Source organism: Myotis daubentonii, chromosome 4 (assembly GCF_963259705.1).
Source record: "Myotis daubentonii chromosome 4, mMyoDau2.1, whole genome shotgun sequence".
Classification (NCBI taxonomy): domain Eukaryota; kingdom Metazoa; phylum Chordata; class Mammalia; order Chiroptera; family Vespertilionidae; genus Myotis; species Myotis daubentonii.
Genome location: NC_081843.1, coordinates 28,204,149 through 28,230,758, shown reverse-complemented (window position 1 = coordinate 28,230,758; position 26,610 = coordinate 28,204,149). Strand labels below are relative to the sequence as shown.

The 26,610-nt window shown below is 43.5% G+C and overlaps 1 protein-coding gene and 1 pseudogene across 3 annotated transcripts in view; one reads left to right on the top strand and one right to left on the bottom strand.

Annotated features, from left to right (window-relative positions):
- The window catches only part of VKORC1L1 (vitamin K epoxide reductase complex subunit 1 like 1), a 53,253-nt gene extending 33,043 nt beyond the window's left edge, over positions 1-20,210 (bottom strand). For 2 of the 3 annotated variants that reach the window (XR_009452566.1, XM_059693358.1), the window contains exon 1: positions 19,723-20,144. Coding sequence is in view for 2 of the 3 variants with exons in the window: in XM_059693358.1 (XP_059549341.1) it covers positions 19,723-20,090 (368 nt within the window). In the remaining variant the exon portion in view is untranslated. Of the gene's footprint in view, positions 1-19,722 lie in introns of all 3 variants that reach the window. The other variant, XM_059693359.1, reaches the window with a different exon arrangement.
- Positions 676-1,285, top strand: LOC132233143 (immediate early response 3-interacting protein 1-like; annotated as a pseudogene).
- Positions 20,211-26,610: the final 6,400 nt, after the last annotated feature.

Sequence of the window (26,610 nt, the reverse complement as noted above, 5' to 3'; positions counted from 1 at the left end):
CTACTTGAAGAAATAATGACAGAAAACTTCCCTTACCTGGTGAAAGAAATTGACATACAAGCCCAAGAAGTACAGAGTCCCAAACAAGAGAAACCCAAAGAGGCCCATCATAATAAAAATGCAAAAGGTTAAAGACAAAGAGAGACTCTTATAAGTAGCAAGAGAAAAAACAGTTACTTACAAGGAAACTCCCATAAGACTGTCAGCTGACTTCTCAACAGAAACTTTGCAGGCCAGAAGGGTGTGGCAAGAAATATTCAAAGTGATGAGCATGACCAGAATGGCTCAGTGATTGAGCATCAACCCATGAACCAGGTCTTGGTTTGATTTCCTGTCAGGGCACTGGGTTGCAGGCTCGATCCCCATTGGGGAGTGGGGGTGTGGAGGAATGTGCTGAAGGCAGCCGATCAATGATTCTCTCTCATCACTGATGTTTCTCTCTCTCTCTCTCTCTCTCTCTCTCTCTCTCTGCCCCTCCCTCTCTGAAATCAATAAAAATGTATTTTTAAAAAACTATTCAAAGTGATGAAAAGCAAGGACCTACAACCAATATTACTCTACCTAGCAAAGCTATCACTTAGAATAGGACAGATAAAGAGCTTCCCACACGCTGCCCACGTTCCCTGAGGTGGCTGCGGAGGAATCCGCTAGGCCTTTGGGTGGTTCCTGGTGATCATGGCCTTCACCTTGTACTCGCTGCTGCAGGTGGCCCTGCTCTGAGTCAACACCATCGCCGGCTGCAGGAGGAGCGTTTCCTCAAGAACATTGGCTGGGGAACAGACCAGGGAATTGGCGGGTTTGGAGAGGAGCCAAGAATTAAATATCAGCTAATGAACCTTATTCGATCTGTAAGAACCCTAATGAGTGCCATTGGTAATAGTAAACTCAGTTGCAATTGTATTGCTTTTACTATTTAGGTGAAGGTCAATGGAGGAAATGAAGACTCAGAAGAGCTGCCAGCAGAAGTTATTACTTTGATCTTTATTGGAATATACATATCTTAGCTGGCTGTCCCTGGACTTGAAAAAAATGTAAATATGATAATAAAACCAGAGTCCCTATTTATCTGATTCTTAAAAATGTTGCACTTATAGTTTCATTATAAAAAGATCAGATCATCAGAGGCAGCAATTATCCAGGATTGGAATACATTTGATTGCTGTTAATAAAAGTTTGTGCTATTGTAAAGATTGTTCAAAGGGTGCAGGACTGTCACTTCTGTGTTTTTAGAGCTTTTTCTCTCACTTCTCAGGGATGATCTTTTCTTCTTTTTTCTTTTATTCTTTTTTTTTAATTTTATTGATTAAAGTATTACAAAGGGTATTTATTACATGTGTCCTTCCCTCCCCCACCCCAACAGTCCCCTAGCCTCCCCTATCCCCCAGTGTCTTATGTCCATTGGTTATGCTTATATGCATGCATACAAGTCCTTCGGTTGATCTCTTACCCCCCTCCCTCCTGCCCCCCAACCCTCCCCGGCCTTCCCGCTGCAGTTTGACAATCTGTCTGAGGCAGCTCTGCCTCTGTATCTATTATTGTTCAAAAGTTTATAATGGTCTCTATTATCCATGAATGAGTGAGATCATGTGGTATTTTTCCTTCATTGACTGGCTTATTTCACTTAGCATAATGCTCTCCAGTTCCATCCATGATGTTGCAAATGGTAAGAGTTCCTTCCTTTTTACAGCAGCATAGTATTCCATCGTGTAGATGTACCACAGTTTTCTAATCCATTCATCTACTGATGGGCACTTAGGCTGTTTCCAGATCTTAGCTATGGTGAATTGTGCTGCTATGAACATAGGGGTGCATATATCCTTTCTGATTGGTATTTCTGGTTTTTTGGGATATATTCCTAGAAGTGGGATCACTGGGTCAAATGGGAGTTCCATTTTCAGTTTTTTGAGGAAACTCCATACTGTCTTCCATAGTGGCTGCATCTTTTATTCTTTAATTTTTTTTTTCTGGTGCCCTTGATTGGAATCGAACCTGGGGCCCTTCAGTCTGCAGGCCAACGCTCTATCCACTGAGCCAAACCAGTCAGGGCAGGGATGATTTTTTTTTTAACTTTTGAAGTTCCTTGTGACTTAGTTATGATGCTCGGAGAGTGATTATCCTCCTAGATAAAACTTAAAGAATTTAAAAAAGTAATTACTACATATAAAGTGATAAATAGGTAATTGGGATGAATTTATTTTGAACTCTTTGGTTAAATATTTTGTCTATATTGTCTTGGCTATGAAAAATTCAAAATTTACAGTAACTATCAAGGAGCAATACAGTCTGACTTTAGGAAGATTTATAATTTTGTAAGTCAGATAGTCACATGGCAATTATGTTTTTGTTTTAAATTATTTTCATGCATTTACTATTTTAGTAATCGGTCTAAATGATAAGACCAGATCAGTATCTACATATTTTCATTGGTAAAAAAGTCTATACCCTTTTACCATGACTTATTTTTTGAAATCAGCATAAACATTAGCCTCTAAGAGCAATCCTAAACAATCACAATTATAAACAATACTATGTAATAAGACTTATCAAGGTAAGACTTTATTGTGAAGCATTTACCTGTGCCAAAAGTATCATGTTTCCATTTCTTGGAGTACTACATGAAGGAGTGTGAGTCTTAATTTTATTTCCATTTGTCACTAGGGCATTCATGCTGGGTAAGTTTTGTCTTGTTTTTATGTCTTAGACCAGTGGTCGGCAAACTGCGGCTCTCGAGCCGTATGCGGCTCTTTGGACCCTTGGGTGTGGCTCTTCCACAAAATACCGACTTCTGCGCATGGGCCACGAAGTTTCAATCGCACTGTACGTGTGAGCCCGCACGTGGTATTTTGTGGAAGAGCCACACTCAAGGGGCCAAAGAGCCGCATGTGGCTTGCGAGCCGCAGTTTGCCGACCACTGTCTTAGATCATTCTGTATTTTACTCATCCCATAATACAGTTGTTGTTTTTAAAATATATTTTATTGATTTTACAGAGGAAAGGAGAGGGGGGGAGAGAAACATCAATGATGAGAGAGATGTTTCCTGCATGCCCCCCACTGGGGATTGAGCCCGCAACTCTCCCACTGTAGTAGCTGCTGGTCCACACAGCCAACTGTCCTGGGGGTCAATCCCTCCCAGTGAGGCCAACAGCAAGCAAGGGTAAACTACAGTGGGAGAATACACACAGGAGTGCACCTAGAGTGCCCAGCTCAGGTGACTGGGGAGGCTGAGCCACTGGGAAGGCCGTACAGCACACCTACTACACAAGGCCACTCTACCAATTCCAGGAGACATAGCAGCTCTACCTAATACATAGAAATAAACACAGGGAACAACCAAAATGTGGAGACAAAGAAAAATGTGCCAAACGGAAGAACAGAAGAAATCTCCAGAAAAAGAACTAAGTGAAATGAAAACAAGCAAACTACAAAATACAGAGATTAAAACAATAGTTATAAGGATGCTCAAGCTTCAAGGAATTTAGTAACATTTTCAAGGAACTTAATGACAACACCAAGGAACTTAGAGAGAACATCAATGACATAAAAAAGGACCAGTCAGAAATGAAGTATAGACTATCTGAAATGAAGAATAATTTACAGGGTATCAACAGTAGAGTAGAGGACACAAAGAATCAAATCAGCAATTTGGAATATGAGGAAGCAAAAAAACCCCACCCAAACAGCAAAAAGAAAAGTGTAAGGAGCCTCTGGGGCAACTTCAAGCATACCAACATTTGCATCATAGGGGTGCCAGAAGAAGACAGGGAGCAAGAAATTAAAAACCTATTTGAAGAAATAATGACAGAAAACTTCCCTTACCTGGTGGAAGAAATAGACATACAAGTCCAGGGAGCACAGAGAGTCCCAAACAAGAGAAACTCAAAAAAAGAGTCCCACACCAAGACATATAATTAAAACGCAAAAGGTTAAAGGCAAAGAGAGAATCTTATAAGTAACAAGAGAAACGCAGTTAGTTACCTAGAGAAGGGCACCCATAGGACTGTCGACTCATTTCTCAACAGAAACTTTGCAGGCCAAATAAGAAGGTGGCAAGAAATATTCAAAGTGATGAAAAAGCAGGACCTAGAGATCAACCAAAGGACTTGTATGCATGCATATAAGCCAAACCAATGGACATGGACAACAGAGGGATGAGAGCACAAGTGTGGGGGGTGGGGGAGGGGGTTAATGGGGGGGGGGATGAGGGCACATTTGTAATTCCTTAACGAATAAAGAATTTAAAGATTTTAAAAAAAAAGAAGAAAGAAAAGGCGGGACCTACAACCAACATTACTCTACCCAGCAAAGCTATCATTTAGAAATGAAGGTCAGATAAAGAGCACACAGACAAGCAAAAGCTAAAGGAGTTCATTACCACCAAACCAGTATTACATGAAATGTTAAAAGGTCTTCTTTAAGAAGAAAAAACAAACAAACAATAAAATGCAATAAATACATATCTATCAACAATTGAATCACAACCCATGGAAATAGACAATGGGATGGTGAAGGCCTGGGGTTGGGCGGGATCCGTGTGGAGGGGCGCAATTGGAGGGGAGAATCAGGACAAGAACTAGGTTATGGTGGGGGTGGGGGGCATCTTTCTTCCAGACAAAAGTGCTGGCAAATGTCACTGTCCTATGCTGAGAACTTCCTCACCAAAAAAACAACTGATAGACACCATATCTCTGAGTTTCCATCAACCTGGCTCACACTGTTCACCTGGCCTTAGTGATTCTCTGAGACCCCACCCCACCCAAGCTGTTTTACTGTACATCTGTAATACTCTCAACAATAAAGATTTTAAAATAAAATAAAATCCTCCTGCTACCAATAAGGTAAAAAAAGACAACCCAGAAGGCAGAAAACATGAAGGTATAAACAGGTAATATCCAGAATACAAAAATTCATTAAACATAGATCTGTACAAAAATTAGGTTACAGACTGATCTAATGTAGAGATACACTAAATTCTAGATCAGTGATGGTGAACCTTTTGAGCTCAGCGTATCAGCATTTTGAAAAACCCTAACTTGACTCTGGTGCCGTGTCACATATGGAAATTTTTTGATATTTGCAACCATAGTAAAACAAAGATTTATATTTTTGATATTTATTTTATATATTTAAATGCCATTTAACAAAGAAAAATCAACCAAAAAAATGAGTTCGCATGTCACCTCTGACACGTGTGTCATAGGTTCGCCATCACTGTTCTAGATGATTAAGGAATTTTTTTCAAAACTAAAAGAAATTAGAAATACACATTCATCTGATATCAGAATTGGAAACGCTCTTGTAAACTTAAAACATATTAAAAAATTACAAAGAAAATAAATTTTTATATACTTAAAGTATACACTACAAAAATTAATAAAACAGAACTAAAATTGCAAAAATATTAGCATCAAATATAAGATATTCCTATCCTTTAAGATATAAAGCATTTATCTATATCAACATAAAAAATTCTAAGATATATGCAGGCAAGACTCAAGAGAAGAAATGCAAACAGTTAAAAATGTGAAAACCATTAAACCTTGCTTATGGTTGGAGAGAAAATGCACAAGAAAACAATGAGATGACATTTTCATGTATCAAATTGATAAAGGTCTAAAACAATGAGCATGCCCAATAGTGGCAAAGATACAGGACACTTGACATAGTTACATTAATGGTAGAGTCATGACGTAAGAAAATAGTTGTGACGTGTGTTTTTTAAGATATTTTTATTGATTTCAGAGAGGAAGGAAGAGGGAGATAGAAACTTCAATGATGAGAATCACTGATCGGCTGCCTCCTGCATGCCCCCTACTGAGCGTGCAACCTGGGCATGTACCCTGACCAGGAATTGAACCACGACCTCCTGTTTCATAGGTCAACACTCAATCACTGAGCCACGCCACCTGGGCAGCTGTAACATGTTAAGTGAGGGGGAAAGATATAATCGCAACCATTGGGGTTTTTTTAATCCTCACAAACGACATGTTTAGAGAGAGGAAGGGAGAGAGAAAAACATCAATGTGAGAAACACTGATAGGTTGCCTTCCACATAAGCTCCAACTGGAGATCAAACCCGCAACCCACGTACGTCCCCTGACTAAGATCCTACCGGCATCCTTTCTGTGCACAGGACAACACTCAACTAACTAAGCCACTACAGCTGGGCTCAGCCTTGCTTTAAAATAATAAGTTTTATGAGCACTTACTTTTGTGACAGGCACTGTGCTAAATTGTTTACAGGGACTGGTACAATGGTGCACTTTATATTCATAGTAATCCTAAGTTAGACACTATTATTTTCCTCATTTTATGGAGGAAACTAAAACAAAAGAGATCAAGTTATAGAGCCAAGATTTCAACCCAAGGTATTTTTGCTCTACAGTCTGTGATCTTAACTCTTAGCACGATGCACAGGAAGAAATAAATAAAACTCTTAAAACACAGTGTGGGGTTGAGTATACTCAACTTCATTAATCTTCCACTATTTTACTTCTCAAATACAATGATTGTTTTTGAAAAGGTCAACAGTCAAACAGCAACAACAGCATCCTTGACATTTTTTTTTTGTTGTTAAAGAAATGTTATAGATCATAATACATAGCTTAAAATACTTTTTTAGCAAAAGAACATTTTTCTAAATAAAATTTTATGTAAATCTGCAATGAGAAACAGATTAAAGCAGCATTTTATTCTATTAATGTATTTTAAAAGTTCAAATTCATAACATTTACAATGAAGCTCTTCTGATGAACACAAACTTTAAATCATGGAAGACTGGGGCAGTCAAATTAGTTTTGTTTTGATTGCACAATATCAAGAAAAACCTGATTCACAGATATTAGCAGTGGCAAATACAAGGGTTTTTTGTTTGTTTTAAATAGTATATTAATGATAGCTAATAATTTTATTATACCTCTCAAGGTATAATAAAGTAGAACAATTCTAAGTTAAATCTCTAATAAAATTAAGAAATGAGAATACTTGGTAATACACAAATATTTTGGGGGGAAATGAAAAATCATGACCAGTTGGTATGGCTCAGTGATTGAGCATTGATTGACCTATGAACCAGGAGGTCATCAGATCAATTCCTGGTTCGATTCCTGATCAGGGCACATGTCTGGGTTGTGGGCTTGATTCCTAGTAGGGGGCATGTAGGAGGCAGCCAATCGATTATTCTCTCTCATCACTGATGTTTCTATCTCTCTCTCCCTCTCCCTTAAATAAATAACAATATATTTTAATAATAATAAAAATCTTAAAGACACTATGACATCAGGATATTATGCATAAGGCAATCACATGTTATTACATAATGTAGTGTGTGCTCTACAGCAGTGAATTTGCTTATATACTTTTACATTGGCAAACAAGTACTAGCCTGAATTTTTAAAATACCAATATAAAGCTACAATCCTTCTAATCAATAGAATTGTTTAAAATTCAAGTACATGCACAAAAAAAGCAAGAAACTCTATTACAGCAGTTCTCAACCTGTGGGTCGCGACCCCTTTGTGGGTCAAATGACCCTTTCACAGGGGTTGCCTAAGACTATCAGAAAACACGTATATAATTACATATTTTTTTGTGATTAATCACTATGCTTTAATTATGTTCAATTTGTAACAATGAAATTGGGGGTCACCACAACATGAGGAACTGTATTTTTTTAAAATATATTTTTATTGATTTTAGAGAGGAAGGGAGAGGGAGAGACAGAAACATCAATGATGAGAATCATTGATTGGCTGCCTCCTGCATGCCCCACACTGGGGATGGAGCCCACAATCTGGGCATGTGCTCTTGCCGGAATTGAACCTGGGAACCTTCAGTCTGCAGGCCAACGCTCTATCCACTGAGCCAAACCAGCTAGGGCGAGGAACTGTATTAAAGGGTCGCAGCATTAGGAAGGTTGAGAACCACTGCCCTATTACAAGGATTGTCATCCTGGGTGTTGGCATTATGGATAATTTTAACTTTTAGTTTTGCTCAATTTCCCTCCAATATTCTAACTACATTTTATTGTTTTGTCTTTTTTTTGCCTTTTGACTTTTTATTTTAAAACTAGAGGCCCGATGCACAAAAATTTGTGCACTTGGGGGGTCCTTCAGCCAGGCCTGTGCTCTCTCTCAGTCTGGGACCCCCTCGGGGGATGTCCACCTGCTGGCTTAGGCCCGCTCCCTGGGAGATGGGGCCTAAGCTGGCTGTGAGACATCCCTCTGGCAGCCCGGGAGCCCTCGGGGGATGTCCACTTGCCAGCCAGGAGCAGGCCTAAGCTGCAGTCAGATATCCTTAGCGCTGCTGAGGCAGGAGAGGCTCCCACCACCACCACTGTGCTGGCAGCCATCAGCCTGGCTTGTGGCTGAGCAGAGCTCCCCCTGTGGGAGTGCACTGACCACCAGGGGGCAGCTCCTGCATTAAGCGTCTGCCCCCTGGTGGTCAGTGTGTGTCATAGTGACCAGTCATTCCCAGTCACTCTGCTATTAGGGTCAATTTGAAATTACCCTTTTATTATATAGGAGAGAGGCCTGGTGCACAGGTGGGGGCCGGTTGGTTTTCCCTGAAGGGTATCCCGGATCAGGGTGGGGTCCTGCTGGGGTGCCTGCCCAGCATGGGTGAGGGGCTGATGGCTGTTTGCAGGCTGGCCACACCCCCTTCAGGGTGGAGGTCCCCACTGGGGTGCCTGGCCAGCCTGGGTGAGGGGTTAATGGCTGTTTTCAGGCTGGCCACGCCCCCCGGCAACCCAAGCTCCCAGCCTCTCCTTTTTTTCTTTTTTCTTTTTTTTCAGTGCCTCCTTGAGCAGAGGCCATAGCTGGCTGGAAGCAGGTATCTGGGGTTTATTTATCTTCTATAATTGAAACTCTGTAGCCTTGAGCAGAGCCCAGGGCTAGCCAGGGCAGGCGGGAAGCTGGGGGCAATCCAACCCTCCTGCTTGCTCCAGCTCCGTGGCCACCGCCATCGTAGTTGGGTTAATTTGCATATGCACTCCTGATTGGCTGGTGGGCATGGCTTGTGGGAGTGGCTGATTGATGGTTAATTTGCATCTTTCTCTTTTATTAGTGTAGATAATTACAGCGCTAGTCGGTTTTGCTCAGTGGGTAGAGCATCGAACTATAGACCAAAGGGTCCTGGGTTCAATTCCGGTCAATGGCACATATCTCGGTTGCAAGCTCCTTCCCAGCCTAAGCCCTGGTCAGGGCACATGCAGGAGGCAACCAATCAATGTGTCTCACATCAATGTTTCTCTCTGTCTCTCCCACTCCCTTCCACTCTCTCTAAAAATCAATGGAAAAATATCCTTGTGTGAGGATTAACAAAAAATATATACATATAAATAAATAAATAAATAAATAAAATAATTACCTAAGCACCATTCACCTAACCTTCCCCAGTGGTAACATCTTCCATTAAGTCTAGTACAATAATATCACAACCAAAAACTGACAGTGTACAATCCAGAGTTTACTCCAATTTCACCAATTTTACATGCACTGTGTATGTGTGTGTGTTCGTGCATCCATGTGCACATGTGAGTAGTTCTACAAAATCTTTGTAGTCTCGAGCAACCACAACTGAAGTGCAAAACTATTCCCTCCACACAAGGTTCCCTCATACTATCTCCATAACCACATTCCCTCTTCCCCCATTCCTAACTCCTGGTGACCACTAATCTGTGTTTATAGTGTTTTAAGTTTAAAATATTAAAATGTGAATCACACCTGGCCAGCGTGGCTCAGTGGTTGAGTGTCAACCTATGAACCGGGAGGTCATGGTTCAGTTCCAGTCAGGGCACATGTTCGGGTTGCAGGCTTGGTTCTGTGTGAGGTGTGCGGGAGGCAACCAATCAGTGATTCTCTCTGAAATCAGTAAAAATATATCTTGTAAAATAAAATGTTAAAATGTGAATCAAATGCTTATGAAATCCCTGTTATATCACCACAGAGCTAGGACTTTGGGGAACAAACCTTAAAAACTGGTAACTTACTACAAGTCTAGCGCAATCTAGTACAAATACTATATAGAAAAGAAACCCAAGGCTCAGTGCTTATAACTCTTATCTGTGTTTTAAAGAACATGTGATTTGTAAAAATAGCTAGTTCATTTTTCTGGGCAAACTATAGATTCCAGTCCTTTCCCAACCCAGATGGATCTGTGTTACATTCAAATATGATCACCTGATATTCCCCCAAATGGCCACTCTTTTCTGCTTTTCCTCATGCTGTTCCCTAGAGTTCTTTTGAATGATCAAGGAAATGAATCCCTCTTAAATTCCTAGTTCTGAATAATGTGTAGCCAGCACCACACCGTAGGTCTAACTCTCCTATCTCTGTGCAGTGGGTCCATATGACTCAACACCTCTCACAGAAAGGGCTACACCACCCTAGTACATGTTCAAACTAACTAATTTTTTCCTCCCCCCCCCTCTACTTCATATGCTAGATCCACTTTATTTTTCTTCTCTTGGCTTTTCTGATAAGTCTTCCTGATAATTCACTCTACTATATATCTGTTCTCTAACTAGGTGTTACAAATGCCGTATCTCCCTAAGTTAAGGCTTAGAAGGTAAATACTTCAGGAACTTACTTCCTGAACACCATCCCTTCACAATAATGTCCTTGCTTTAAAATCACTCTAAAGCCCAGTCGGGGTAGCTTGGTGGTTGAGCATCGACCTATGAACCAAGAGGTCACAGTTCGACTCCCAGTCAGGGCACATGCCCGGGTTGCAGGCTCGATCCTCAGTGCCGGTGGGGCATGCAGGGGGCATCTGATCAGTGATTCTCTCTCACCATTGATGTTTCTCTCTCTACCTCTCCCTTCCTCTCTGAAATCAATAAAAATATATTTTAAAAATATAAATCAAATAAAATTGCTCTAAACACATAAAAACTATAATACAAACTCAGTGTTTTGGCAAACAGAAGTAAAAAATAATAATAAATGGCACCAATGTTTGCATTTTTAATTTTTTTTGTTAATCCTCATCAGGGTATATTTTTTCCATTGAGTTTTTTTTTTTAATATATTTTATTGATTTTCCAGAGAGAGGAAGGGAGAGAGCTAGAGAGCCAGAAACATTGACGAGAGAGAAACATCGATCAGTCGCCTCCCACACATCCCCCACTGGGGATGTGCCCGCAACCCAGGCACATGCCCCCGACCAGAATCGAACCCGGGACCCCTCAGTCCGCAGCTCTATCCACTGAGCCAAACTGGCCTCGGCTCCATTGAGTTTTAGAGAGTGGAAAGGAGGGAGGGGGGGAGGGAGCAGCATCAATGTGAGACACATCAGTTGGTTGCCTCTTGCACACTCCCAGGTCAGGGCCAGGGATCAAACCTACAACCCAGGAATGTGCCCTTGACAGGGAATCAAACCCACAATCCTTCAGTGAGCAAGCCTATGCTCTAACCACTTAACAACACCAGCTAGGGCAATATTTGTCAAATTTTTAAAAATGTGGGTATCACTGTATCAATATTAGACCTAAATAGAATCTATAGAGCTTGGATTCTTGAGCCAGATTACCTATACATATTACGTAGTGAGTATTTCATTTACATTCTGTTACTCAGTTTTGTCATCTGTAAAATGGTTATAAAAAGGACCATTGTGGGAAAAATAATATATGTAAAGAATTTAGAACACAGTAAGCATTATTTAAATATTAAGTTATCTTTAATACATGGCAGCCCAGATTCGCCTCTTTGTCATCGCTATTCCTCCTGATCTTTTTGAGTTCATACTGCTTCTGAAATTTCCATACCAAGAACTAATGATAACATAAGCATACTTTATTTATTCAATTCTTCTTACTCAAAACTAACTATCAGAAAACTCTCCGACATCACTCTTAGTAATATTTTTGTGAATGTTTCCTCAGGCATGGGAAACAAAAGAAAATATAAACAAATGGGACTATATCTAACTAAAGGGTTTTTGCACAGTGAAGGAAACCATCAACAAAATGAAGACATTCTACTGCCCTAGTTGGTTTGGTTCAGTGGAGAGAGTGTCGGCCTGTGGACTGCAGGCTCCCAGGTTCAATTCCAGTTAAGGGTACATACCTCGATTACAGGCTCGATCCCCCGCCCTGGTTGGGGCTCATGTGGGAGGCAACCAATTGACGTTTCTCTATGTCTCTCCCCCTCCCTTCCACTCTCTTTAGAAATCAATGGAAAAATATCGAGTAAGGATTAACACAACAACAAAAAAGACAACCTACTGAATGGAAGAAGACGTTTGCCAATGATATATCTGATAACGGGACTAATATTCCAAACATACAGGCAACTCATACAACTTTTTTTAAATTGGTTTTTGTTAATTCTAGAGAGAGAGGAAGAGAGAGTGGAAGAGGGAGAAACATCAATGTGAGAGAGAAACATCGATCAGTTGCCTCGTGCACACACCCCGACCCACCAGGGACCAAATCCGCAACCCAAGCATATGCTATAACTGGGAATTGAACCCAAAACTTTTTGTTGTTTGGGATGATGCCCAACCAACTGAGCCACACCAGCCAGGGCCAACTCATACAACTTAACACCAAAATAACTAACTAACTAAATAAATAATCAATCAATCCAACTTAAAAGTGGGCAGAGGACCTAAATAGACATTTCTCCAAAGAGTACATACAGATAGCTAGTAGATATGTGAAAAGATGCTCAACATCACCAATCATCAGGGAAATGCAGATTAAAACCACAGTGAGATATTACCTCACATTTTATCTATATAAAAGGCTAAGTGACTGGCTGACCGACAGGCAGGTATGATACCCACTGACTACCAGGGGGCAGACACTCAACGCAGGAGCTGCCAAGCAACAGCAACTTTGCAGAGTGCCCTCTCGCACTCCGGGACCTCTCGGGGGATGTCGAACTGCCGGCCCCAACCCCGCAGGCCAGGCCGAGGAACACCATCTGCTGGAGGGACCCCACTCACTCCGCAGATGCCCTTCGAACCCCACTGCCACCCCAGGTGCAACCGCCCAGGGAGGGACCACGGGAGGGACCATGGGAGGTTGGCTCCGGGGTGTGTCTGACCCGTCTCGCCCAGTCCCACCCCGCCGGCCACCTTCTAATTAATTTCCTTTCAATGTGCACGAATCCATGCAGTGGGCCTCTAGTCTATACTAATAATAGAGAAATATGCAAATTGTCTGGGATGCTGTCACAGTAATGACAAACAGCAGGCTGTGTGGGGCAACCAGGCCAGCAGGGGGGTTAGTGAGGGACGACCAAACGATTGAACGGCAGGCTGCATGGGGTGACCAAGCCAGCAGGGGGGGCAGTTGGGGGTGACCAGGCCGGTGGGGGGGGGGGCAGTAAGGGGTGACCAGGCCGGCAGGGGGTGGGGGGCCAGTTAGGGGCAATCAGGCAGGCAGGCAGGTGAGCTGTTAGGAGCCAGCAGTCCCAGATTGTGAGAGGCCTAAACCAGCAGTTGGACATCCCCTAAAGGGTCCCAGATTAGAGAGAGAGCAGGCTGGGCTGAGGAGACCCCCTCCCCCCATGCACAAATTTCATGCACTGGGCCTCTAGTCTATAATAATAAAATTGTAATATGCTAATTAGACCGGGCATCCTTCCGGACAACCTTCTGGATGAAATCAGGGCTGTGAGGCAAGCCCGGGTCCCAGGTGCCAGCAGGTGGAGGGAAGCCTGGGTCCTGGGTGCCAGAGGGAAGCCAGTGCCAATAGCCAGGGGAAGAAAGGCCTACTCTTGCACGAATGTTGTGCATCAAGCCTCTAGTCAACAAATAAAAAAGTTTTGGTGAGGATGTGGAGAAAAGGAAACCTGCGTGCACTGTTAGTAGGATTGTACACTGGTGTAGCCCCCATGGAAAGCAGTATGAAAGTTCCTCAAAAAATTAGAAACAGAACTACCATATGACCCAGAAATTCCACTTCTGGGTATTTATCTGAAGAAATCCAAAACACGAATCCAAAATGATGTGTCCACTCCCTGTGTTCATTGTAACATTACTTACAATAGCCAAGATATGAAAGCAACCAAGTGTCCATTGACAAACAAATGGGTAAAGATGTGGTACATACAGGGTGGGGCAAAAGGAGGTTTACAACTATTCAAATAGAAAATAATACAATCCTATCTAATAAAGAGGGAATATGCTAATTAACTGTCATGCCCTCACAAGATGGCAGCGCCCAGTCCCCTCAGCCCTGCCTCAACCAGACAGAGTCCCCAGTCCCCTCAGCCCCACCTCATCTAGCCTTAGTCTCCCAGTCCCCTCAGCCCCACAGGGGAAGGCAGTTGGGGGCGATAGGGCCAGCAGTTGGAGGCTATCGGGCCAGCAAGGAAGGGCAGTTGGGGACAATTATGCCGGCGGGGAAGCAGTTGGGCATCAATCAGGCTGGCAGGGGAGTGATTTAGGGGGGTATCAGGCTGGCAGGCAGAGTGGTTAGGGGCAATCAGGCAGGCAGGCAGGCAAGGGGTTAGGAGCCAGTAGTCCCGGATTGTGAGAGGGATGTCCGACTGCCGGATGTCCACAGGGATCGGGCCTAAACCAGCAGTCAGACATCCCCCAAGGGGTCCCAGATTGGAGAGGGTGCAGGCTGGGCTGAGGGACACCCCCCCACACCCCAGCACGAATTTCATGCACCAGTCCTCTAGTAATAAATAATAATAAAAGAATAAACTCTGTGTTTTGCATACTCACAACTGTAAACCTCCTTTTGCCCCACTTTGTATATATAACGGATAACTCAGCCATAAAAAAGAATGAAATCTTGCCATCTGCAACAACATGAATGGACCTAGAGGGAATTATGCTTAGTGAAATGTCAGAGAAGGACAAATACCATATGATTTCACTTATATGTAGGATCTAAAAAACAAAAGAAATGAACAAGCAGAACAGAAACAGACTCATAGATACAGAAAACAAACTGATGGTTGCAAGAAGGGAGGGGGATTGAAGGGTTAAGTGAAAAAAGGGTAGTGATTAAGTACAAATTTCCAGTTACAAAAACAAAACAAAACATGGGGATGTAAAATACAGCATAGGAATATAGTCAGTCAACAATATTATAATAGCTATGTATGGTGTCAGATGAGTACTAGACTTATCGGGGTGACCAGGTCATAAGTTATATAAGTGACTAATAATATGGTGTACACCTGAAACTAATATAATATTGCAGGTCAACTGTAATTTTTTAAAAATTTAATTATTAAAAAAACGACTAGAACAGCCCTAGATGGTTTGGCTCAGTGGATAGAGCATCAGCCTGCAGACTAAAGGGTTCCAGGTTCAATCCTGGTCAAGGGCACGTACCTCATTTGCAGGCTGGATCCTTGGCCCTGGTTGGGGCGCATGTGGGAGGCAACCAATCAATGTGTCTCTCACATCAATGTTTCTCTCTGTCTCTCCCCTTTTCTTCCACTCTAAAAATCAATGCGAAAACATCCTCAGGTGAGGATTAACAACAACAAAAAGCCTACTAGAACAAATTTTCTTTTACATACTAGCAGTTATTAACATTCCACCAAATATGAAGGTAATAAGCACTTAATAATATGGTGGTGCCCTACGGTTTGGCTCAGTGGATAGAGCACTGGCCTGCGGACTGAACAGTCCCAGGTTCGATTGTGGTCAAGGGCACATGCCGGGTTGCAGGCTCGATCCCCAGTGAGGGGTGTGCAGGAGGCAGCCAATCAATGTTTCTCTCATCACTGATGTTTCTATCTCTCTCTCCCTCTCCGACAAAAAACCAATAAATAAAATCAATAAAAATATAGTAAAAATAATAATAATATGGTGGTGATGGAAATGCTAGCAAAAATAAAGTACAGATCAGAATATGTAATTTCATGTTTATAAAATGGGGAGAATATGACCATATTTACACTTGTATAGGCATAAAACAGCTCTGGAAAGTTTCATGGCTGCTTATGAAGAGGGAGAACTACATTTTTTTGGGAATGGGTATGAAGGAGTCTGTTCCCTATATATACTTTAGTATCTTTTTTAATTGGGAGCGATGACTGTATTACTTATACAAGAATTTAACTGAGCAGGCTCCAACCCCAGTAGGGGGTGTGCAGGAGGCAGCCAATCAATGATTCTCTCTTATCATTGATGTTTCTATCTCTCTCTACCTCTCCCTTCCTCTCTAAAATCAATAAAAATATATTTAAAAAAAATTTTAACTGAAAAAATGCAGGCAGAGGGAGACCCTAAACAAGACTCTGGAAGCCAGACTTTTAGCCCCAATCTGGCACTAACTGTGTTACCTTGGGCAACTGGACAAATTCTAAAAATGTATGATCTCAATGGGAAGGGGAGCTAGTAAATATATGGTATTAATTTTTTTTAAAGACAGATGAGAGGTACTAGTCCAACATTTTGCAAAATAAGGCAGCTTTTTGAGGACTTGATGGTTTTCAAATACTATTATTACCATTTAAATGTTGGGAGTTTGTGTGTGTGTGTTTTTTTAACCCTCACCCAAGGATATTTTTCCCATTGACTTTTAGAGCAAGTAAAAGGGAGGGAGGAGGGAAAGAGAGAGAAGAAAAGAAAAAAAACAGCAACGTGAGAGAGACACTTTGACTGGTTGCCTCCCACAAAAGGGCCAGGGATCCAAGGAACCTGCAACCAAGGTACATAGGTGCCCTTGACCGGGAATAGAACCCTCGACCCTTCAGGCAACAGGACACCGCTCTAGCCATTGAATCAAACCAGACAGGACAAATACTATTACTACCACTTACAAACTGTAGTATGGCCCAGCAAGTGTAGCTCAGTGGTTGAACACTGACCTATGAACCAGGAGGTCATGGTTCAATTCCCAGTCAGGACACATGCCCGGTTGAGGGCTCTCCCCCCAGTGGAGGGGGTGCAGGAGGCAGCCAATCCATGATTCTCTCTCATTATTGATGTTTCTATCTCTCCCTGTCCTTTCCTCTCTGAAATCAATATATATATATATTTAAGCTGTAGAATGGTCAAGTCTATTAATCTTTTGAGGTCATTTGTATTATTTTTACATAGAAACCTTTCTTAGAAGGGGTCTAATATAATTTAAAGGAAATACCTATAAGGAATAGTCTGCACATTATTTTCTCTTGCCACACTTTTAAAATAGTTTTAAATAGATTTTAAGTCTTTATAGTCTGTCATGGAGTGAGCAATAAACACAAAGACAACTGACATTTAAAATACATAAATGACTAGACCTTAAACAAGAACTTACACTACTTAAAGGTGTTTATCAGACACTAAAAAAACACCTCCAATCTAGTTAGCAGCTATAACTCAGCTATACCTGAGTACATACTTTATTCCAGGTTTTGATACCATGTATCATCTTTAACCCTACCATTCATCTGGTAAAGCAAGTTTTAATACTCCCATTTAACACATGAACTAAGGAGGCTGTAGGAAGATAACTAGCTTGAGACCACATTAGGAGATACTTAATTTCAGCTGGCAGGCTGGTGCAGGTTTGCCAGTTTTTACTAATTTACACTAAAATGAGGACAAATAAAGAAAGCAAAATTTTTAATAAAATTAAATGATTCTATTTAAAGGGCTTTTATTCTGAGATATTGTTCTTTCAAATTGAGTTAAAATATCCTTTATTTTTATTTTTTAAAAATATGTATTTTTATTGATTTCAGAGAGGAAAGGAGAGGGAGAGATAGAAACATCAAAGATGAAGAGAGAATCACTGATCGGCTGCCTCCTGTATGCCCCACACTGGGGATCCAGCCCACACCCTAGGCATGTGCTCTGACCGGAATTCGTGACCTAGGTCGGTGCTCAACCACTAAGTCACGCTTTCCAGGCAAAATACCCCTTTTTTAAAATGAAATTCCGGTGGCAGTAAATACTGGTGGGTTATTATTGCTGTTTTTATTGGCTATACCTGGCAGGACAAAAAACTGTCAACTCTATTCCAGTGTCCCAATTTTGGGGGGAAATATTTCTTTTGAAATCCAAAAGTCTGGGATCTATCCTCTTAGTGTTGCTTTCCAAAACACTACAAGGCTTTACACACATATACACTCACACACAGACACTCATGATTCTCATCAATCTCTACTTCATTCTATTTAAATTAGGACACTTAAGAACTGATGAAATGAAAATAACATGAGTTTCAACAAGTCACATGAATTAACGCTGGATTCTAGAACACTTTCCTCAGGATTCCTTTCATCAGTTAATTTTTCTCATCCTTTATCTTCAATTCTACTCAAACTTCAGCTCAAACTTACTTTTCCTAAAATAGTCATGTTTTTAACTACTACTGCTAACTGGCAATCAATACTTAAGTAGAATTTTTAAAACTACTTGCAGTCTCCAATAACCTGCTTTTACTTAAAGCCTTTTTCGCTTCAGCAAAATAAAAACTTTTAATGATGTTTATTCTACCCAATTCCAAAAGAAAACTGGCCTATAAATCAGACTCGTCACTTTAATTTATAAATTTCTGTATCTCCATTAAATAGATGAAGTTTGTAAATAGTTACAAGACTAACTCCAATGCTAGCTTGTTCCTGTAGTCACTAATATGTATGTCAAAATAAAACAGGTAAGCTTATACAATTGTTTACCTAGCAATTTACAGGAGGGGAAGAAACTGTTCAAAGGTAACTACAGTTAACATTAGGCATAGTATGTCTCTATTAAAATTGTAACCTATCAATTTTGAAACCATTTCTTTCACTTTGGCTACTTTTTAAAACGAATCTTCCTAAATTAAAAAAAAAAAAGCAACCAACCACTTTTAAGATATAAATTCCTCTTTTATTAAGTAATCTGTCTAGGTAAATCTAATGCAGAAAATAAAATGTAATAGGTAAATCAACCACATCATTTTTTAAAACAAACCAATAAGCTGGCCAATACCTCCAGTTTAGCAATGCATGTACTTTTAATCTTCTGTGGCGATCCCATTATACTAACCAACAACGTTAAAAAGTCACCCCAATGCCCAAAGCAGCACTACACATGACATACTCATATTAAGCTTAAGCTAGCTAGACCCAAACTCGGACCATTTCCCCATGCCTAAACACTGAACTATACGAGGGGAATCCAAAAAATCAGGTAGGTTAAGTGCTGGTGTCTTCTTCCAGAGTAGGGTCAGATTCGTGTTTGCCCGCAAATGTCACCGGCTCGGTAAGCGCCAATTCTCCTGAGCGCTACCGAGTACAAAGAGGCCTGGCCGCGGAAACACCTGTCCCGGCCCCGGGACCACAGCGGGCAATGCAGCCCCTGAGCTGCCGACGCACAGCCCCGGCTGCGGCGACCCCAGACCACGGTGGGCTCCGACCTCACGGCTCCGCGGCAGGTCCGACACCCCGACCCGCCTCCCGCGGCTACGAGGAGATCTGTCAAGCCCGCCGGAGCCCCTCTCCGCGAACCCCTCTCGCTCCTTCCCACCCGACCCCCGCCGGCCCAGCTGCCCCGGTCCGCGCCGGCCTCCCGGCTGCACTCTGCCACCTCATCCCTCCTCGCCGGTCTCGCGGCCCCGCCACCTCCGCCCCGGCGGCCTGCTCGTGGGCCGCCCCGGGACCCGAGCCCCAGGCCGCCGCCCCCTACCCACACCGGCCCGCCGAGGGTTCCCTCCGCGGCCCGGCCCCCACCAACCCCCAGGCCCGAGCTCCCGCCACGCGCTCCCCACCCCCGGCCCCCGCCCGCACCCCACTCGGCCGTTCCCGGCTCGCTCCCCTCAGCCAGGCTACCTAGAGGCAAGGGCGGCGGAGCACTTCACCCAGGGCCCTAGGTCGCAGAGGGCCCGGTGCTCGGGGTCCCGCTCCTTCTCCCGCTCCACGTGGTAGGCGTAGATGGAAAGCAGGATCCCGGCGGCACACACTGCATACCGGGCCGCCCGCTCCCACCGCGGCACGGACACTCTCAGCAGGACGGGCGCCGCCATCTTCCCCCCTCCGCCGCCGCCGCCGCCTCCTTCGCCGCCGCCGCCGCCTCCCTCCGCCTCCACCTCAGCAGCCGCCGCCCGTCGGGGCCCGACCCAGCCACCGCCACTACCGCCACCGCCTCCGCGGCCGCCGCCGCCGCCGCCACCGCCGCCGCGCCCCATTGGCTCCACCATCTCCTCCAGGCCCCGCCCCCACGGGCGCGCGGCCCAACCGCCCCGAAAGGAGGGAGCCTAGCGAGGCGGTCAGGCGCGCGCGTTCGGAGGGAGGAGCGGAGCGCGCAACCGTCCCGGAGGCCTGGCCGCCCGGCGGAGCTAGAAGGCGCGGCGCGCGCGCGCAGCGAGAGGGCGAGGGCGGAGGAGGGGCCAGAGGAAGGGGGCGGGGCCCCGGGAGGGGACGGGGGCGGGGTGTCGAGGGCGGGCCTTGGGGACTCGGGCAATGAATAAATCCTGTGTGACTTGGTAAACCCTTGGCCCCTCCCCCTGGGAGTGGTGATCAATTGCCATCCTTTTTTTTTCTTTTTCTTTTTTTTTTCATAATCACTTGCTATTTTCTGACTCAATCCAAATTAACCCTGGCCAAATGCCCGTTCTTGAGCCACGCTTGCATTACCTGATCTTCACCACCACCGCCTCCAGACACCACCTGTTCAACAGGTGTGAACTTAAACTATTTTTTAAAAAATATTTCTGAATGCCTTGCGTCTCTGTAAACTGAATTTGAGATGGCTTAACATAATTCATATGATATAGAAAAATATAAAAATGAACTAAAAAAAAGGATTAAAAATAATAATAAAACAAATTGGGATGAAGAACCAAGCAAGTCAGAATAAAAGAAAAGACCAGGAGTAAGAACACACATAAATAGGCCATGGGGTCTTTCATGATTATTACAACTGGGCTATAAATTTGGCTCTGATAGTCCTGGTGACCAAAACTACAAGGAAAACATGTATGTTATTCTCACTGTCTCTAAGAAGAAATAAACCATTCTTGGAGATGGTTAGCTTTTTCCTGGTCACAGTTCTCAAAGATATTTCAGAAGCTTTATATAGTGATTTTGAGTAATCACTGTCCTTTGATTATCTATTGTTGGGTAACAGATTACCCCATACTTAGCAGCTTAACACAAAACAAAACAAAACCCCTTATTTTCTCACAGTTCCTGTGGGTCAGAAATTTGAGTGCCCTGTAACTCTGGCTCAGGATCTCTCACAAGACTACAAGTCAAGGTATTGGCAAGCCTGGAGGCATTTCAAGATTGGAGAATCCTTTTCTAAGTTCACCCCCACAGCCAGCCTTTCTTCCAGCCAAGCTCAAGTATGTGTTTAAGCTTTTTTCCTTAGAATATTTTACCTTGTATTTCTATATTTGTATTTTCTGTGTTGGCTCAATCCACCATGCCAGAAACATACACAAAAGATTTCTATGAGCTCATTCATTACCCCGGACTTGCTTTGCTGGGTTAGAATGCTATACTCTACATTTTTCTGCCAAAGTTTTAGAAAAGGTCACAGCAAGATACAGCAGTATCCTTGAGGTGTGGCAGTAGCTGGCCAGAAATTTTTCTATAGCAGAATCGGTGAAAGCCCAGGCCTCCCAAGGTCCTTCAGGAAAACACCACTCAAAGTGAATGTCCTATTGAGAGGGAATGGATGTCTCATTTTCTCATTCAATGGGTAATGGATTCTGATATTATTTCATTCTTGTGAGTACAGAGGAAATGCTCACTTTTAAACACTGCATGAGTAGACCAGTAAACATTCTATGTATAGAAATGACCTGCTGACTTACCCAGTGAAAAGGTGATTAAATGAGCATCTATCTACATACCAGACACTGTCAGCCTCTTGATATGTTATATATAAATTTTATAAGCTCTGTACAAGATAGGTATCATTACCCGAAATTTTCATGAGAAAAAAGTAAGTCTCAGAGGATTAAGTAACTTGCCCAATTACATAAGAGGTAGATCTTCATTTATTATCCAGGCCTGTGCTATTCAAGTGTGACTCCTATTTACACCAGCCTATGTAGCTTCCCTCCGAGAAACCACCCCTCAATTTGACATGGATGTTCCATTTGTTCCCAAAACGTAATGAATGAATTACTCACTAACCTAAGCTTAGTCCCAAAGCTCCAGTAGGAACTCTGAAGCCCGTGACTTCCCCCACCAGGCCTCAAGTCCTAACTTCTTTACCTGTATTAACTCATTTAATCCTGATAACTTTTGCTGAAAGAACCATTATTTTCTGTGTTTTACAGATAAGGAAACTGAGGTTCAGAGAGGCTAAGTAACCTGCCAGAAATCACACCCTATATAATAAAAGGCTAATATGAACATTGACCGAACAGCAGAATGACCAGTTACTGGGATGCACACTGACCACCAGGGGAAAGATGCTCAATGCAGGAGCTGCCCCCTGGTGGTCAGTGCACTCCCACATGGGGAGCCCCGCTCAGCCAGAAGCTGGGCTCATGGCTGGCGAGAGCAGCAGCAGTGGCGGGAGCCTCTTCCGCCTCCACAGCAGTGCTAAGGCCTGCTCCCTGAGGGCTCCTGGACTGCAAGAGGGGACAGGCTAGGCTGAGGGAGCCCTCCCCCTCCTCGAGTGCATGAATTTCATGCACCAGGCCTCTAGTAACTAATAAGTTGCAGAACTGGGATCTAAGCTCCAGCAGTCTGGTTTGGAGATCCATGCTCTTAACTCCTGTGATATGAGCTAAAATGCATATAGAATTAGAGTTATGGTCAAGATGACAGAGTAAGTAAATGCAATGCTGGCATCCTCCCACAGCCACATTAAATTTACAACCAAACTACAGAACAACCATCATTGAGAACTGCCTGAAATCTAGCTGAGCAGAAGTCCTATAACTATAAATACACAGAAGCCACTTTGAGACTAGTAAGAGTAGCAGAACAGGCTGGTCTCACACTCACATCTGGCGGTTAAAAATCAGGAGGGTAGATATAGAGGAAACCAAGATGGCGGCATAGGTTAACGCCGGAGATTGCTGCCTCAAACAACCACTTCAGAGATATAACTAAGGGACAGAACAGACATCATCCAGAACCACAGGAAGGCTGGCTGAGTGGAAATTCTACAACTAGGAGGAAAGAGAATATCATACCCAGACTCAGAGGAGGCGCAGTGCTGAAGTAAAATACTCAGGTGCGGAGTGCGCGCACGGAGCAGGATGGCGGCGGAGGGCGCTGTTGTTGTTTTCAATCGGGAGGGAGTTTCAGACTCTGAGCTCCAGATCCGGGCGAGTCTCTGGGGACCCAGACTCAAACGGGAGAAGCGGGACTGTCTGGCTTCGGTTGTAACTCGAAGGCAGCTTTCTCTCAGAGGCTTGCAGCTGTTGCTGGGACTCTGAGAGGCAGAGCACCTAGGGACGGAACTGAGAGCAGCCATAACTGCTTGCTCGGACCCGCCCTGTAGATCCCTGGGGACCCGCCCCGCCCAAGCCCTGCATAGAGCCATTTGCCGGATAGCCTCAGGCAAAGGCTAGATTAGCACCGCCCTAGAGATCCAGCACAGAAGCTCTCCCACTGCAGACACAGCGGACTCTCATAGCCAGTTAGCCTGGAGGTTAAATCACCCCTGGTATTACCGACAACAATCAAGGCTTAACTACAAGACTGCGCACAAAGACCACTAGGGGGTGCACCAAGAAAAGATAAAAAAATGCGGAGACAAAGAAACAGGACGCAAATGTCAGAAATGGAAGATATAGAGCTCAAAACCACACTTTTAAGGTCTTTCAAGAACTGTCTAGAAGCTGCCGATAAACTTAGTAAGGCCCTCAAAAAGACTGGTGAGACCGCCGATAAATGTAGTGAGATCCTCAAGAAATCTAATGAGACCCTCGATGTTATGATAAAGAACCAACTAGAAATTAAGCATACACTGACTGAAATAAAGAATACACTGACTGAAATAAAGAATATTATACAGACACCCAACAGCAGACCAGAGGAGCGCAAGAATCAAGTCAAAGATTCAAAACTTGAAGAAGCAAAAAACACCCAACTGGAAAAGCAAAATGAAAAAAGAATCCAAAAATACGAAGATAGTGTAAGGAGACTCTGGGACAGCTTCAAGCGTACCAACATCAGAATTATAGGGGTGCCAGAAGATGAGAGAGAGCAAGATATTGAAAACCTATTTGAAGAAATAATGACAGAAAACTTCCCCCACCTGCTGAAAGAAATAGACTTACAGGTCCAGGAAGCGCAGAGAACCCCAAACAAAAGGAATCCAAAGAGGACCACACCAAGACACATCATAATTAAAATGCCAAGAGCAAAAGACAAAGAGAGAATCTTAAAAGCAGCAAGAGAAAAAGTTACCTACAAGGGAATACCCATACGACTGTCAGCTGATTTCTCAACGGAAACTTGGCAGGCCAGAAGGGAATGGCAAGAAATATTCAAAGTGATGAATACCAAGAACCTACAACCAAGATTACTTTATCCAGCAAAGCTATCATTCAGAACGGAAGGTCAGATAAAGAGCTTCACAGATAAGGAAAAGCTAAAGGAGTTCATCACCACCAAACCAGTATTATATGAAATGCTGAAAGGTATCCTTTAAGAAGAGGAAGAAGAAGAAAAAGGTAAAGATACAAATTATGAACAACAAACATGCATCTATCAACAAGTGAATCTAAGAATCAAGTGAATAAATAATCTGGTGATCATAATAGAATCAGGGACATAGAAAGGGAATGGACTTACTATTCTTGAGGGGGAAAGGGGTGTGGGAGATGCGGGAAGAGACTGGACAAAAAATCGTGCACCTATGGATGAGGACAGTGGGTGGGGAGTGAGGGCGGAGGGTGGGGAGGGAACTGGGAGGAGGGGAGTTATGGGGGGGGAAAAGAGGAACAAATGTAATAATCTGAACAATAAAGATTTAATTTAAAAATAAAAATAAAAAATAAAATAAAAAAATAAAAGACGAAACAGACATCATCCAGAACCACAGGAAGGCTGGCTGAGTGGAAATTCTACAACTAGAAGGAAAGAGAAAAGCACACTGAGACTCAGAGGAGGTGTGGAAGTAAAGTGCAGAGGTATGGAGGCGCACGTGGAAAGAGCTGGCAACTGAGGACGCGGTTGTCTTTTTCAATTGGGAGGGAGGCACAAGCTCCCGACTGCTCTGAACTCCAGTTCTGGGCGAGTCTCTAGGGACCCAGACTCATACAGGGAGAAACTGGACTGTCTGGCATCGGTCAGAACTCGAGGGCTGCTTTCTCTCAGAGGTGCTTGCAGTGATTACCGGGACACTGAGACCTGGGGCCTCTTAGGGCAGGGCTGAGGATCAGCCATAGCTGTTTACTCCGCCCTGTTGATTCTCTAAGACCCTGCCCCACCCAAACTGTGTGCAGAGGCTTTTGCATATGAATTGCCTGGCCTTTTGCAATCTGAAAATTATCTAAAAAACTGCAGCTGGGTCGGAGAGACCTAGAACTTCCAAAAGAAGGCCCAAGGCCCCACAGCAGCTTGCATTGCTTCACAGCTGGGCCTCATCTGGGCACCTCCAAATCCCAAACAAAGAAGAGGACTCTGCAGATCTCTCCGTAGCTCCTGCTAGGTAGCCTCAGGCAGAGGTAAAACTAGCACCTCCTTAGAGAGCCAAGAGCCAGTGTTGGAGTGGGACCATCCAGATACAACTCCTCAGATCCATAAGGAACACACTCAGGGGGCAGACTCAGAGAGCACCAAAGCCCCACTGAAGCAAGTCTTGCCCCAGAAGGGTGTCTCCAGCACAGAAGTTCTCCCACCGTAGACACAGCTGATTCTCACAGCCAATTGGCCTGGAGGTCAATTCCTCCCACTGACACCAACAACAATCAAGGCTTAACTACAACAAGACTGTGCACAAAGGCCACAAAGGGGTGCACCAAGAGTGTCCACCTCAGATAACTGGGGAGGCTGAGCCACTGGGCCCTATAGGACACCTAACACAGAAAGCCACTCTGTCAACACAGGGAAGCAGCCAAAATGTGGAGACAAAGAAACAGGTCACAAATGACAGAAATGGAAGAAAGCAAACTACTGGATATAGAGTTCAAAACCTCGGTTATAAGGTTTTTCAAGAATTTTCTAGAAACCGCCGATAAATTTAGTGAGACCCTTGATAAATCTAGTGAGACCCTCGAGGACATGAAAAAGGACTAAATAGAAATTAAGCATACACTGACAGAAATAAAGAATATTATACAGAGATCCAACAGCAGACTAGAGGATTGCAAGAATCAAGTCAAAGATTTGAAATACGAAGAAGCAAAAAACACCCAACCGGAAAAGCAAAACAAAAAAAGAATCCAAAAATATGAAGATAGTGTAAGGAGCCTACTTCAAGCATACTAACATCTGAATTATGGGGGTGCCAGAAGAAGAGAGAAAGAAATTGAAAACCTATTTGAAGTAGAGAACCAAGATGGCGGCATAAGGTATAAACCTGTGCGTGCTGCCCCCCACAACAACATCAAAACTACAACTATAAGACAAAACAGCTATCATCCAGAACCACGGGAAAGCTGGCCGAGTGGAAGTTCTACAACTAGAAGTAAAGAAAGAAGCGCATTGAGACCGGGTAGGAGGTGCAGAGGCACCACGAACAGAGGTACAAAGGTGCGCATGAGACGGGCTGCACCTGGATGCGCGTTTTTTTTCAATTGGAAG